Raw genomic sequence first — 14,134 nt, 5'->3', positions numbered from 1 at the left:
TTGATGATAAAAATGTGTGTGAATGGATAAACCAGCAGGCTGAGCACACTGTAAACCATCTAAAAGGTTGTTTTGGTCGTTCTAAAACGTCATAACCATTTCAGTATTAGTGTTATTATATTATTAATGACCTCTAGAACTGTCAAGAGCGTCTGTGCTCCGCGTCTCGTGCCTTTAAATGCCACCACACGTCCATTGCCCGTTGACATTTGTCTTCTGAGGCACAAGTAATTTATAAATAAAGAAAAGATTCACGCATTCTTCTCCTACTGCAGCAAATTATATTTTTATCTTTGATATTTGCCGCCAGTTAATCAAGAAGTGACGAATTTGTTCTCTTTGAATAATTAGATATTATATGCGATATTCCTATTTTGCACATAAATTTAATTTGCATCTTTGGATAAATACATGACTATAGGCAGACAGAAAAATAGACTGACAGATGAGACACAAACAGACAGACAGACATACAGATCAGATACATCACAGGTGTAAAACTCAGTTCCTGGAGGGCCGCAGCTCTGCAGTTTGGTTCCAACCCTAGTTAAACACACCTGATCAAACTAATTGAGTGCTTTAGGCTTGTTTGATACCTACAGATACAGTAGGTGTGTTGAAGCAGGGCTGGAACTAAATTGTGTATTGCTCTGGCACTCCAGGAATTGAGTTTGACACCCGTGAGATACATAGACAGACAGACACAGACAGACAGAAAAATCAGACATACAGACAGATCAGAGAGATGAGACAGACAGACAAATAGGCAGATCAGACAGATCAGACAGACACATAGGCAGAGAGACAGATAGACAGACGGATCAGACACAAACAGACAGACAGACAGACAGACAGACAGACAGACAGACAGACAGACAGACAGACAGACAGATAAATCAGCCACACAGACAGATAGACTTGGCGTACTATCAAAATAGACAATATTCAAAAGTGACAGACAGATCAGACATACAAATCAGACATTCAGAATAGAGAAGTCAAACCATAAATTCGACAGACTAGACATACAGACAGATGGATGGGAGACAGATAGATAGACAGACAGGCAGTTCTGACACAGACAGACAGATCAGACACATAGACAGACAGACAAAACAGACACACCGAAAGACAGGTAAGACAGACAGACACATGACAGAGAGATCAGACACAGACAGACAGATCAGAGATGAGACAGACATACAGACAGGGAGACAAACAGACAGACAGAGAAACAGACACATAAAGAGACAATTCAGACAGGCAGATCAGACAGACAGAGATACAAACGGATAAACAGACACATAGACAGACAGACAAATCAGACATACAGACAGACTAGACATACAGACAGACAGACAGACAGACAGACAGACTAGACATACAGATCAGACAGACAAATCAGACATACAGACAAACACATAGACAAACAGACAGACAGACAGACAATTCAGACATACAGACAGACTAGACATACAGATCAGACAGACAAATCAAACATACAGACAGACTAGACATACAGATCAGACAGACAGACAGACAGACAGACAGACAGACAGACAGACAAATCAGACATACAGACATACACTAGACATACAGATCAGACAGACAGACAGACAGACAAATCAGACATACAGACAGACTAGATATACAGATCAGACAGACAGACACATAGATAGACAAATCAGACACAGACAGACAGACAGACAGACAGATAAACAAATCAGACATTCAGAATAGAGAATATTCAAATTAGACAGATAGACTAGACATACAAACAGAAAGATCAGACAGACAGACACATGGGTAAACAGGCAGATCTGACACAGACAGACAGATCAGACACATAAACAGACAGACAAATCAGGCATACAGAAAGACAAATAAAACAGACAGACTCACAACAGACAGATCAGACACAGACAGATATATAGACAGAGACAAACAGACAGACAGAGAGACATACACATAGACAGAGACACAGACAGACTAGACAGATCAGACAGACAATGCGACAGACAGATCAGATGGATGAGACAGAGAGACAGACAGGCAGATCAGGCAGACAGATAGACTAGACAGACCGACAGAGAGATCAGACACAGACAGTTAGACAGACAGGTAGACTTGGGTCCAATCCCAATTCTACCTCTTAGCCCTTCCCCGTACCCCTACCCCTCGTTTTGTGCATTCACGTGAAGGCGTAGGGGTGTCCCAGTAGTAGGGCTAAGGGGAAGGGTTAGATAGCCCTTGAAACTGGGATTGTTTCAGGACCACGCTCAAAACACAACTGAAATAACTAAAGCAGTCGCGATCGTCAATCTCATATGAAGTAAGAGATCGCGATGACATACAGTATGATGACGTGTGCAGGTGATGTAGTGGTGGCCCCTTCTTAGGGGTAAATTTTTAGGCCCTTCCCTTTCACTCTCTGTTTCAAGGGCCCAGGGGAAGGGGTAGGGGTACAAAAGTAGAACTGGGACTAGGCCTAGATCAGGGACCAAACTAGAGGGCCGGTTCCTGGAGGGCCGGTGTCCTGCAGATTTAAGCTCCAACTTGCCTTTACACACCTGCAAGGATGTTTCTAGAAAGCCTAGTAAGAGCTTGATTAGCTTATACCAGGAGCTTGGAGCTTGGAGCTTGGAGCTTAGAGCGTGATTAAGTGTGTCTGATTGGGGTGTCTAATTGGGGTTGGATTGGGGTTGGAACTAAACTTTGCAGAACGCGCACCTCCAAGAAAGAATTTGGACAACCTTGGACTAGACATACAGACAGGCAGACCAGACAGATGAGACAAACTGACAGACAAACAAATCAGAGATACAGACAGATAAACTGGACATACAGACAGACAGATCAAACAGACAGACAGATCCATTGGCAGACATATAGAGAGGTTGTACAGACAGACAGATTCTGTTTACCACTTCCTGTCTCATGCGTGACTCACTGGTATTTCATGGTGGCCAAGGGCAAATCCAGGCAAAAGCCAGGAGGCGTGTCGATGCACTTGTGTCCATTAAGCAACATGAAGGCAGATGAAGACTGACATATAGAAAGAGTATGAAAGAGAGGATTATCTTACCGTGCTCACAGTTCTTCCCTCCATAGCCTAATGGGCAGTTACAGGTGTGGGTGTTCCATCTGTTCACACAAACGCCTCCGTTCTGACAAACAGCCTGGCTACAAAAGTCACGTTTTGCTGCACAACCTGAATACAAAAGGGGGAATGCACTTTAGAAATTAAGGCTTGCAGACTGACACCTTAATGAACAGGTGTAAATAAAAGAAAAACATTCTTTCAAAAATAATAGGGCTCTGCCTATATTCACATTTTCTCTCTTTTATTTAACACTACTTTTGGTGGAGACTTTTTGGAGGATTAAGCTTTGAGTTTTAATAACAGTGCTTGGGAATATACAGTTGAAGTAAAAAGCTTAAAGGGCACCTATTTTACCCCTTTTCAAAGATTTAAGACAAGTCTTTTGTGTCTCCAGAGTGTGTCTGTAAAGTTTCGTCTTAAAATATTCATCAGATTATTTAATATACCTTTCAGAATATTGGAATTTTCTGATCTGAACAAACTATAGCTGTTTGTTGCCTTTGCCTTTAATGCTGGTTCTCTTTGCCCACAGTTCCCACATGCCTGTCAGATAAATAGCACAGTGACAGACATGATGGAAGCAAATCTCACGTAACGTTTCTGAGAAATACTACAGTAAGAACTTTTCCAATTATTATTTTATGTATTTGTTTTGGAGTCAATTCAAGCCTTTCTGCAACGATGAGTCACACACAATGTCGTTATAAAGTTCACGCACACACAGCAGATGCACACACACAAAGCGCTCGCTTTTGCTCCCATGACAGGATACACGTTAATATCCACTGCTGTATGGATATCCGTTATGTTAATGTACAAAATAAACCTGATTTAACGTCCACAAACAGGGATTGAAGCGTATCCTTTTATAATTGTACTGACATGTAAAGAAGATTTTTATTATTAAGAAGTGTAAAGCCGTTAATTTTCTCTTCTCAAAAAGAATGTAGTACGTGCAGCAAACATGCCAGCCTGTGGTAAAAATACTGTGGTGTGTCTGTGTGTAAGATGAGTACGCCTGCAAAGAAGCAACACTATATCATATAACTGAATATGTAGAATAACGGAATATGCAAAGCACTGATTATATATGTTAAATACTCATGTGAAGCTTTATGTGTCAGAAGCTAGAGCGAGTAACATATTATAAAGTTATTATGCCAATGTAAGAAAACACATATGTTGCATCTATGCTCTGGTGTCAAAACAGTTGCTTACATAGACCTGAGCAAGCTGGCAGAGAGCAAAAATATAACAGATTCAGGATACAGAGCCAAGGAGGGTCAGAAGTTCAAACGAGAGACCTACAGTAGGAGTGTGTCAAAGAATCTGTATAAAGATTGTGGAAAACCCAGACACTTTAGGAACTGTCCAGGAGAGACTTGCACTTTCTCGGCTTTATTATGGAGCATAAAGTCTATTTTCTGATATTCAAAACCTCCAGTCTGATAGTGTCTCATTGATAAAAAGGTTGGCAACTACAACAAATATGAGAAGGCCGGCAACTACGACACATGCGCCTGTGATTATGAAGTAAAGACGGTAAAATCGCTGTAGTTTATATAAACATGCACTGTTTTAAAAACTTTTAAACTTGTAAAACTCATTCTTGATCACATTTTATGATGATTGATGATCACAGCGAGCTCAACAGATCTTTTAATCCCAGTTGCTTTGCGCACGTCCTATCTTGTTGATATGATTATAAACGTTACTATAGAGACATGTTCATATGCGACTGTCAATCAATTCGGTGAGTAAGGAAACCGCACTCCTATGTCACGTTGCAGAGGGCCTCAAAATGGGAAGGATATGGATCCTATTTTAACGTTAGGAAATTTAAAAAACTTAGACTTATTGTGTTTTTATCACTAAAATATGACTGTAGACAAACTATACCTACACACAGTTCTGTCCAAACAGCTTACAAAAGATGATTTTCATCATAGGTGCCCTTTAAAATAAGAGGGTGTATACTAAATGCATGTAACTTTTTATTTAGTACTGACCTGGATGATATATTTGACAAAAAGATGTAAAGTAATTACTGCTAAAAGTGGATCTACAGGCATTTGAATTATAGAACATCCTAAGTTCCAAGGCTTTTCTACCTTGGATTTATTTTTTTTAATAAATAATGATTTTTTTAAATAAATAATGATAAATAAAAATTCAAGTATTGGAAAAAAAAACATGGTGGCACAGTGGTCAGCAATCTCGCCTCACAGCAAGAAGGTTGCTGGTTCGAGTCCCAGCTGGGTCAGTTGGCATTTTTGTGTTGACTCATGTTCTCCCTTTGTTGACGTGGGTTTCCTCCGGGTGCTCCGGTTTTCCCCACAGTCCAAAGACATGCGCTATAGGTTAACTGATTAAACTAAATTGCCTGTAGGGTATGTGTGTGAATGCCAGAGTGTGTGGGTGTTTCCCAGTACAGGGTTGCAGTTGGAAGATCCATTTGCTGTGTAAAACAACTATTGGATAAGTTGGCGGTTTATTCTGCTGTGGCAACCCCTTATGAATAAACGGACTTAGCCAACGGAAAATGAATGAATAGATAAACACCAAACCTAACCTTTTTCACATGACTATATGACCCACATTATAAAATAATAATAATTTATGCACAGCTTTTTTTTGTGATAGCCGTTCATGAATCCCTTGCTTGTGCTGAACAGCTGCCAAATGTTCTGCAGCGAAATCCTTTATCATCACTCAAAATATTTAGCTTTTCATAATTTGTGTAACACTTTCTAAATATAACTGTAAGACTTTGAGATCCGTCTTATCGTACTGAGCTGAGGATATCCGAGGGACAAACATGATATTGAGTGCCATCATTATAAATTCTGCAATTATTTCATCTTGTGGATTACAACAACAACAACAACAACAACAACAACAACAACAACAATAATAATAATAATAATAATAATAATAATTTTCCCAGTACTGGGTTGCAGCTGGAAGGGCATCCGTTGCACAAAAATAGTTGGCGGTTCATTCCGCTCTAGCGACCACTGATAAACAAGGCACTAAGGTGAAGGAAAACGAATGAATGAATATATAATCCCTCTTATTTTTGTGAAATAATGAACATTTAGCAGATTCTGCAAGGTGTACTGTATGCATTCATTTGACTTTAACTATATAACTTTAAAATAATCCATGAATGAGGGATTCCCTTTGTAAACAGTAATATTTTGTGACCTGCTGAAGTGCCATTGTTGGAGATGAAGTTGGCCATGTCTATGGGTTTGTTGTCAATGGTCAGGTTTTTAATGCAGCCCACAAAGTCTCTGTTCTGGACTGGGAAATCTTCAGGCAGGTTTGGGACACCACCAACGAGTAGAGGACCTGTGAGATCCAGCGACCTGCACACAAACACAGAAAAACACATGAAGACATGCATAAACACAAACAGTCCCGAACAATCTCTAGTATTATAGGCATTATAACCACACATTTGCCAAATATATTGTATGTGGTTTATGCGTGCAAAGCTGAGATATCTAAATCCTGAGACCCACTGAAGAGAAAATAGATTACAATGAGTCGAGTGGTTATTCTGTTTTTACTTTTTTTCCTTTCTCATGCCTCATTCATCACCTTTTGTGTTTCAGTGAATATAAAAATATATACACTACCGGTCAAAAGTTTAAGGTCAGTAGGATTTTTTTATTTTTTAAAATAAGCTTTGAAATAAGCTTCTCCTGTTCACCAAGGCGGCATTTATTTAATCAAAATACCAGTACAATTAATAATGTCAAATTGTGAAATGTTATTGCACTATAAAATAACTGTTCAAAAGTAGCTTATCATTTAATTTAACAATTTATTCCAGGGATTTTAAAGTTGAATTTTCAACTTCATTACTCAATCACTCTAATATTTATAATAATAATAATAATAATAATAATAATAATAATAATAATAATAATAATAATAATAATAATAATAATAATAATAATATTGATATTGATATTAATAATAATAATAATAATAATAATAATAATAATAATTATTATTATTATTATTATTATTATTATTATTAATAATGGTAATAGTAATAAAAGCAATAATGACTGGAAACTACATGCAATATGAAAGCAGTTATTTAAAATTTTAATAAATATTTAACAATTGTTTCACATTTTATAAATGCTGCCTTGATGAACAGACTAATAAAAAAAAACATGAAAAAAAAAAACTGACCCCAAACTTTTGAGCAGTAGTGTATATTTGAATAAAAAAAAAAAAAGCACATTGTAATGGCTGAATTGGTTGAAATTGATATGGAATCAATATATACTGTAATATATGGTAAAAAAAAAAAATAGAATAAGAACAGAATTGGCATTTTTGGTGGCACAGTGGCTCAGTGGCTAGCCCTTTCACTGGTTCAAGTCACGGTGTCCTGATATTTTATCCTACCCATTAGATTATGTTACCAACACTGTATTTGAATGGTTTTGAGGTTGGGGTTAGGGTTTAGGTAGGTTAGGGCGATATTACAGTATCATATCACACTACTCCACATTCAAATTTGCACTGGTAGCAAAATCTGATAGGTAGCATATTGCATCATCAAAATGTGCTACTTACTTTTGAATGGGAGGTGGGACAATCTGACAAGATAGGAAAAATTGACAGAACACCGGCTGGGCCAGTTGGCATTTCTGTGTGGAATTTGCATGTCCTCCCCGTGTTGGCGTGGGTTTCCTCTGGGTGCTCCGGTTTCCACCACAGTCCAAAGACATGTGCTATAGGTGAACTGAATAAATTAAATTGGCTGTAGTGTATGACTGTGAATGTGAGAGTGTATGGGTGTTTCCCAGTATTGGGTTGCAGCTGGAAGGGCATCTGCTGCATAAAACATATGCCGAAATAGTTGGCGGTTTATTCCGTTTGGCGAACTCTGAAATAGAGACTAAGCCAAAGGAAAATGAATGAATGAATGAAGAATAAGCATTTTTGAGTGAATCTGATAAAAATTCATGCTGTTTGTTTTCAATTCAGTAGTATTTTCTGTTTATTTTTGCATTTTGCATTATTATTAGAAAATATAAACATGATACATTGTTGTATAATAAAATGATTAAATGATTGATTGATTGATTACTGATGATAATAGATCATTTGTATTGGTATTGGAGTATTGTTCTTTTCAATAATAATAACACCAGTAATACTAAAAATAGTAATAATAGTATTAATAATATATATTTAAATTGTTAATAATAATAATAACAACAACAACAACAACAACAACAACAATAATAATAATAATAATAATAATAATAATAATAATAATAATAATAATAATAATAATAATAATAATAATAATATATAATTATGCTTCTTCATTTTTGCATTTTTTAATAAAACTGTTTGGCTTTTTGCATTATTTGTTTGAAGCAAAATGCAGTTAATGCTCTTCAAAGCCATTTTTCTTTTAAAACACATTTTTATCCAGTATTACATGCCAACATCTGGCAGCAATGCCCATCACCATCATTTCTACCACCCATGGAAAGGGGATCAGATTACTAAAATGAAAATCTGAAATACTTCCAAAAGAGGGTTTTCCAAAAAAAAGAGACCATCTGAATGCAAAACAGAAAAACAAGTTTATATTTAGATTTATTAAGGCTACTATTTAGTCATTTTTACGCTGTGTTTTTTTAATATCCAGCATCTGGCCTTCACATTTACACAAACAGCAATGCATTTCATCTAGATCCTCTATCGTGACCCATAAATCCACACAGACCTGTGGGTTTATGGGTCAGCACTTACTTTGAGCATATGGCCAGACCCTGACCGTGGCATATCAGAGGCTTTACCCAGCAGATCTCCACTTATCTCAGATGGAGCTCCAGCATCTCAAACATACACTCACACAGACAATTAGCCCACAATGGCGAAGGGCAGCTGCAGATAAGCTGAAAGTGCGGTTCATTGTAGAGCCCATAAAACTAGTCTGACATGCAGATTGCTGGAGATTAAGGAGGAACGATGGGAGCTGAATGTAAGAGGAGTAGCAGAATGTGGTGTAATCTGCTGTAATGATCGGCTATTCAACACCCGCCGGTAGTTAATGTGCATTCTTGAGCTCAGGTTCCTCTGTTCTGTCACACTCTCGCTTTCAGAGGACAATGTCATGCCCTGAGGAGATCAGACGGTGGAAATGTATGAATGACTGAATGAATGAATGAAAGTAAGTAAGAGAAGAGAAATATAAAGTGAATATCTGGACATTGACACAAACTAACACCGCTGATTTCCATAAAAACTCAGTGAAAGTAAAAATAACAATAACAATAAAAAACTCATTTTGTGAACTGCAAACCATTTTAATATCCTATTCTACACTCTAAAATTTATTTTTGCTGCATGATCAATTTAAAATGAGCTAAATCAACACAATTCTTGAGTTTTTTGGGCACAACTTAATTGTTTTATGTTTAATCCACTTAAATTTGTAAAAACAATTAGTTTAATTTAATCAATTTGTGGTGTGACAACATGAAGGAATTGTGTGAAACACAGAATTTTTTACAGGGTAAATACTTCCAAAACATGATTTCACGCAGCGTTGGGCGGTAGCGTGGCTACAAATAGTGATGCTACTAGCTTAACTTCCTTTCTCAGTAGTGTGGCGGTAGCGTTGCTACTTTCTAAATCAAATAGCTTTTCAGTAGCGAAGCAGTTTTTTTAGTCAAGTAGCGCAGTAGCGTCCACACAAGCTACATTTACCGATCGCAGATCAACAAGTGAGGGCACAGACATACATTCACGGAGCTGCGAGGCCGGTGTCTAGCCGATAAAAAGTAAATCTATATGATGGCAATAATGACTACTTCCTGTTTTTCGGTGGTCAACAACAAACTTTTTGGTGTGTTACTGGCACCATTTTTTATTATATAATATATATAATGCTTATTCCTAAATATTTCCCTTTACTATAAATTACTATAGTATTTTAAATGTGTAACACCTGGTTTTATTGGATTTTTGGTTCATTCATTTTCAGCAGAGGCATGAACCAGTGACCTTCTTGATTCGAGGCGATCGTGCTACCCACTGCGCCACTGTGACGCCCCTGGATTTTTTTGCTTTTGCTGTTATGTACTATAATTTGCTTCTGTTTGGTACAGCATATTATTTACAGTAAATAATTTAACTTAACAATTATGCCTCAAATGTTTCATTGACAGTTATATTGATCACTAAGAAATGATTGATTTGGATTTAAGTTGTTTCGATTTAAAAAACGAAAATTGCAAAAAATAGTTTAGAAGTAGCTAAGCTACTTTTGCCATCAGTTTTTAGCTTAGCTTGCTACATTTCCCAGAGGGTAGCTTTGTAGTTAAGCTACATTTTAAGTAGAGTAGCTAATAGCTTAACTCACTCCATTTTTCAAGTAGCTTGCCCAACACTGATTTTAGGTACTGCCTTGTACAAAGTTTTATGTAGTGTCTTGGTATTTTTGTCAATTGTTTATGACTGAAGTTTATTAATATGTAAAATGATATTTAAAGTATTATAAGTTCATAACATTAAAATAAAGTGATTGTTTGCTGTTGTTATTGTTATTCATTCATTAATTTTCCTTCGGCATTGTCCCTTATTTATCAGGGGTCACCAAAGCCGAATGAACCGCCAACCTATCCAGCATATGTTTTATGCAGCGGATGCCCTTCCAGCTACAACCCAGTTCTGGGAAACACCTATACATTCTCACATTCACACACACTAATACACTACGGCCATTTTAGTTTATTCAATTCACCTATAGCGCATGTCTTTGGACTATGGGGAAACTGGAGCACCCGGAGGAAACCCACGCCAACACGTTACATTTTAAATTTAACATTTACATTTTGATAACAATTATTAACTATTAAATGCATTACTGTTGAATGGAATTGTGTATATTGTGCGTACACAAGCTGTAAAAAAACACTTACTTCTTCTGGCCGGTTTGAGTGCCACGGGCTGCACAGCTGTAGTTCCCAATCTGTCCTCCGAAACGCAGAGCCATTGACACGTCACAGTCATCCAGCGCCACCACTGCAACCTTCTCCTGCGATGGCCCGTGAGGGACACCCAGACGTCCGATATTAGGCTTCAATGAAAAAAAATGTAAATTACTGACTTTTATTCAGTGATATTTGATTATAGCTAAATATGATGGTTTGGTGATCTTTCAACGGTAAAGCTTTTTCTTTTTTCATGCATCAATCAATTCTGATTTGTTTGGCTTTTAATAAAGTGTTTTTTAGTGCAATATGAAGAAAATATACAAAATTTTGTTTTAAGTGTTTCTTTTGCTGAGCATTTTTATATGATTTTTTTTCTCCTTCACTGAGTGATTTGGATTATTTAAAACATTTTAATTGATTATTTACAACATTTTATTCTACAAAAAATCTATGTAGAAATGTAGAAACATTTGTAAGTATTTATTTATTTGTTTTATATTTTCCGAATTACTGTATGTACATATGTGGCCCCTGAGAATTTGCAGTTATGTAACATAGTGGACATACTGAATTGATATAGCAGCGCACACATGGAGAAGCGCAAAGAAAATTAAATAGGCTAATCATGATTGTCTCTTCAATAGTATTTTGAGTTTTTTTATGATGGTTTGTTCACTGAAAACTAAATTTTCAAAATGTTGTGGATCAACTAAAATTGAATGTTATTTCATTAAAAGTATGAAAATAAATACCTCAATAAAAATATAATTTAAAAAAATTCACCGCGAACAAATTATTGGACCCTATCATACACCCGGCGCAATAAGGCGCAAGATGTGTATGCTGGGACGTGTTGCTATTTTCAGACCAGCGCAACCCTAATCTTCTCATTTTGCGCCACGTTACATAAATAGCAAATCCATTTGCGCCACTTTGAAGACTCAGGGGTGATCCGGTCAAGAAAAGAGGTGTGTTAATGCACATTGTTGGCGCATTGCTAGTTTGAGGAACTAAAATAGACTGTTCAAAAGACCAGCTGAAGCAGGTCTTAAGTCCAGCTCAGAGCGCGTTAGTTGTACTGTTGTACATGTACACATTGCTTAATACACAAAGGATTTACAGCAATACGCAAATATCTTTACAAACGTAAAAAAATTAAAGGATTAAAATATTACAAAAATGATTACTTTCTACATAAATATAAAAACCACTGCCTTCTTCATCTCAGGGAGCTTTTTTCAGTTTATTCATGACCACTTGGTTTTGTTTAATGCTATTATTATAATTAGTAGTGGTATTAATTATTATATGCATATTTATATTTGTTTATTAAAAACAAGCTCAGATTTGTCCACCTGTCAGGTTTTGGACCATATGGGGCATAGGACGCATGTTTGGATATAACAATATTTGATCATACCTGCAAAGCGGTGTTTGTGTGTGTGTGATAGAGATTCCCCAAATCCCCATTGTAAAAAAACAATGTAAAATTGCTGTAAAACTTACAAGATCACTGTAAACTGATCATTACAATTGTGCTGTAAAACTACCGCACAGTTGTAATTGTTTATTAACAGCGATCTTCTAAATTTTGTCAGTAATACTGTAAAAATTGCCAATATTACTGTAAAATTTAAAAGCGCGCTTTGAATTTATCATTAAAATTGTGCTGTAAAACTACAGCACAGTTGTGATTGGTAATTTACAATGCACTTGTAAATTTTACAGCTTTACTAGCAACCAAAATTGCCAGTAATACTGTAAATTTCACTGCATTTTTTACATTTTATGTCAAAAAAACCTTAATCAACAAGTAATTTGGATCCTGACTTTATCCAATGTTCAGATTTTGTGCTAGAAAATGTATATATTGTAAATTACCACATATTTAATGAAATAATGGTTCATGTGTAATTTTTTTTACTATTAGCACATTTTTGCCATTTTCACTTGGAGTGTCTTGCATTAAACAGAATGCAGTATAAAAAAACCCATGATCTATTGTAATTAAGATCACACAATTTACCATTAAACCTCAGTCAGACATCTTCTTAATTCCTAACTAAGATGCATTAAGTCTGTGGATCTGAACTGCATTTGCATCACCTTCGTGAACATGGATATAAAGGTGTTGTTTGTCTGTAATCTCCAACAAACAGCACGGGATGATTGTTTACCACTCATTTTGCCCTTCTCAGCTCAACTAATAGGATTAAGCCAACGAGACGCCATACAAAGAGAGCCCATCACTTCATGAAAAACCTCTCCAGAGACTCAAAATATTTCCACAACACAGCAGAAATTTGTCCTATCATCTGGCGACACTCTTCCCCCCCCCATCCGCAAGAGTTTTCTCAGCTCATTAAAATTGATTATGTGGAGTGTGTGATGTGCAGAGCTGATCTTTGATGTCTCCCCCACGGAGTTCAACATCTCTGAGTGTCACTTTGTTGTGATGTGAACCATGAAGACAGTGCTCAAGTCATTGACTACTGTATTAAAAAAAGTTGAAGTGTTTCTCTTGCTGATATTAAAGAGTAAGCAGAGCAGAATTTCTGAAGAATTTGTGTTTTTAATTACAATAAAAGCAATAAATCTGAAGCTATATTATAAATGACAACAACAAGTGACAAAAATGAGCTCAATGACAAGCTCAGTGCTCGCAGGAACAAACATCCACACAAATCCCCACACAACTATTAACCTCCAACCTTGTAACTCATCAGCCTTTTTGTTTTGTCAAGTTCAAAACAATGAATCACTGATCCCAGGGTCTAAATGTGAGGTTTTCCCCCAGATGTGGTATTTAGTTAAAAAAAAATACTGTACTAAAACAATAATTAAAACAAGAATTATACTGGAAAACATATTTAGTTATAATACTACCTTGGAATTGTTGTATATTTCCAGGTGTTCAGATGTTGAGCCAAAAAATAAAAGTATTTCATTCATTCATTTTCCTTTGGCCTAGTCTCTCTTTTGTCACAGCGGAATCATCTGCCAACTATTCCAGCATATGCTTTACGCAGCAGATACCCTTCCTGTC

The 14,134-nt window shown here is 36.4% G+C and overlaps 1 protein-coding gene across 2 annotated transcripts in view; it reads right to left on the bottom strand.

Annotated features, from left to right (window-relative positions):
• The window catches only part of celsr1b (cadherin EGF LAG seven-pass G-type receptor 1b), a 119,253-nt gene that overhangs the window by 49,399 nt on the left and 55,720 nt on the right, over positions 1 to 14,134 (bottom strand). For both annotated transcript variants that reach the window (XM_056451503.1, XM_056451504.1), the window contains exons 6-8: positions 11,074 to 11,231; positions 6,311 to 6,474; positions 3,086 to 3,211 (exon numbers count right to left, since the gene is read on the bottom strand). In XM_056451503.1, the coding sequence (XP_056307478.1) occupies positions 3,086 to 3,211; positions 6,311 to 6,474; positions 11,074 to 11,231 (448 nt within the window). The remainder of the gene's footprint in view (positions 1 to 3,085; positions 3,212 to 6,310; positions 6,475 to 11,073; positions 11,232 to 14,134) is intronic.

The sequence above is a fragment of the Danio aesculapii genome, chromosome 25 (genome assembly GCF_903798145.1).
Source record: "Danio aesculapii chromosome 25, fDanAes4.1, whole genome shotgun sequence".
Lineage (NCBI taxonomy): Eukaryota > Metazoa > Chordata > Actinopteri > Cypriniformes > Danionidae > Danio > Danio aesculapii.
This window is presented reverse-complemented; position numbering and strand designations above follow the sequence as displayed.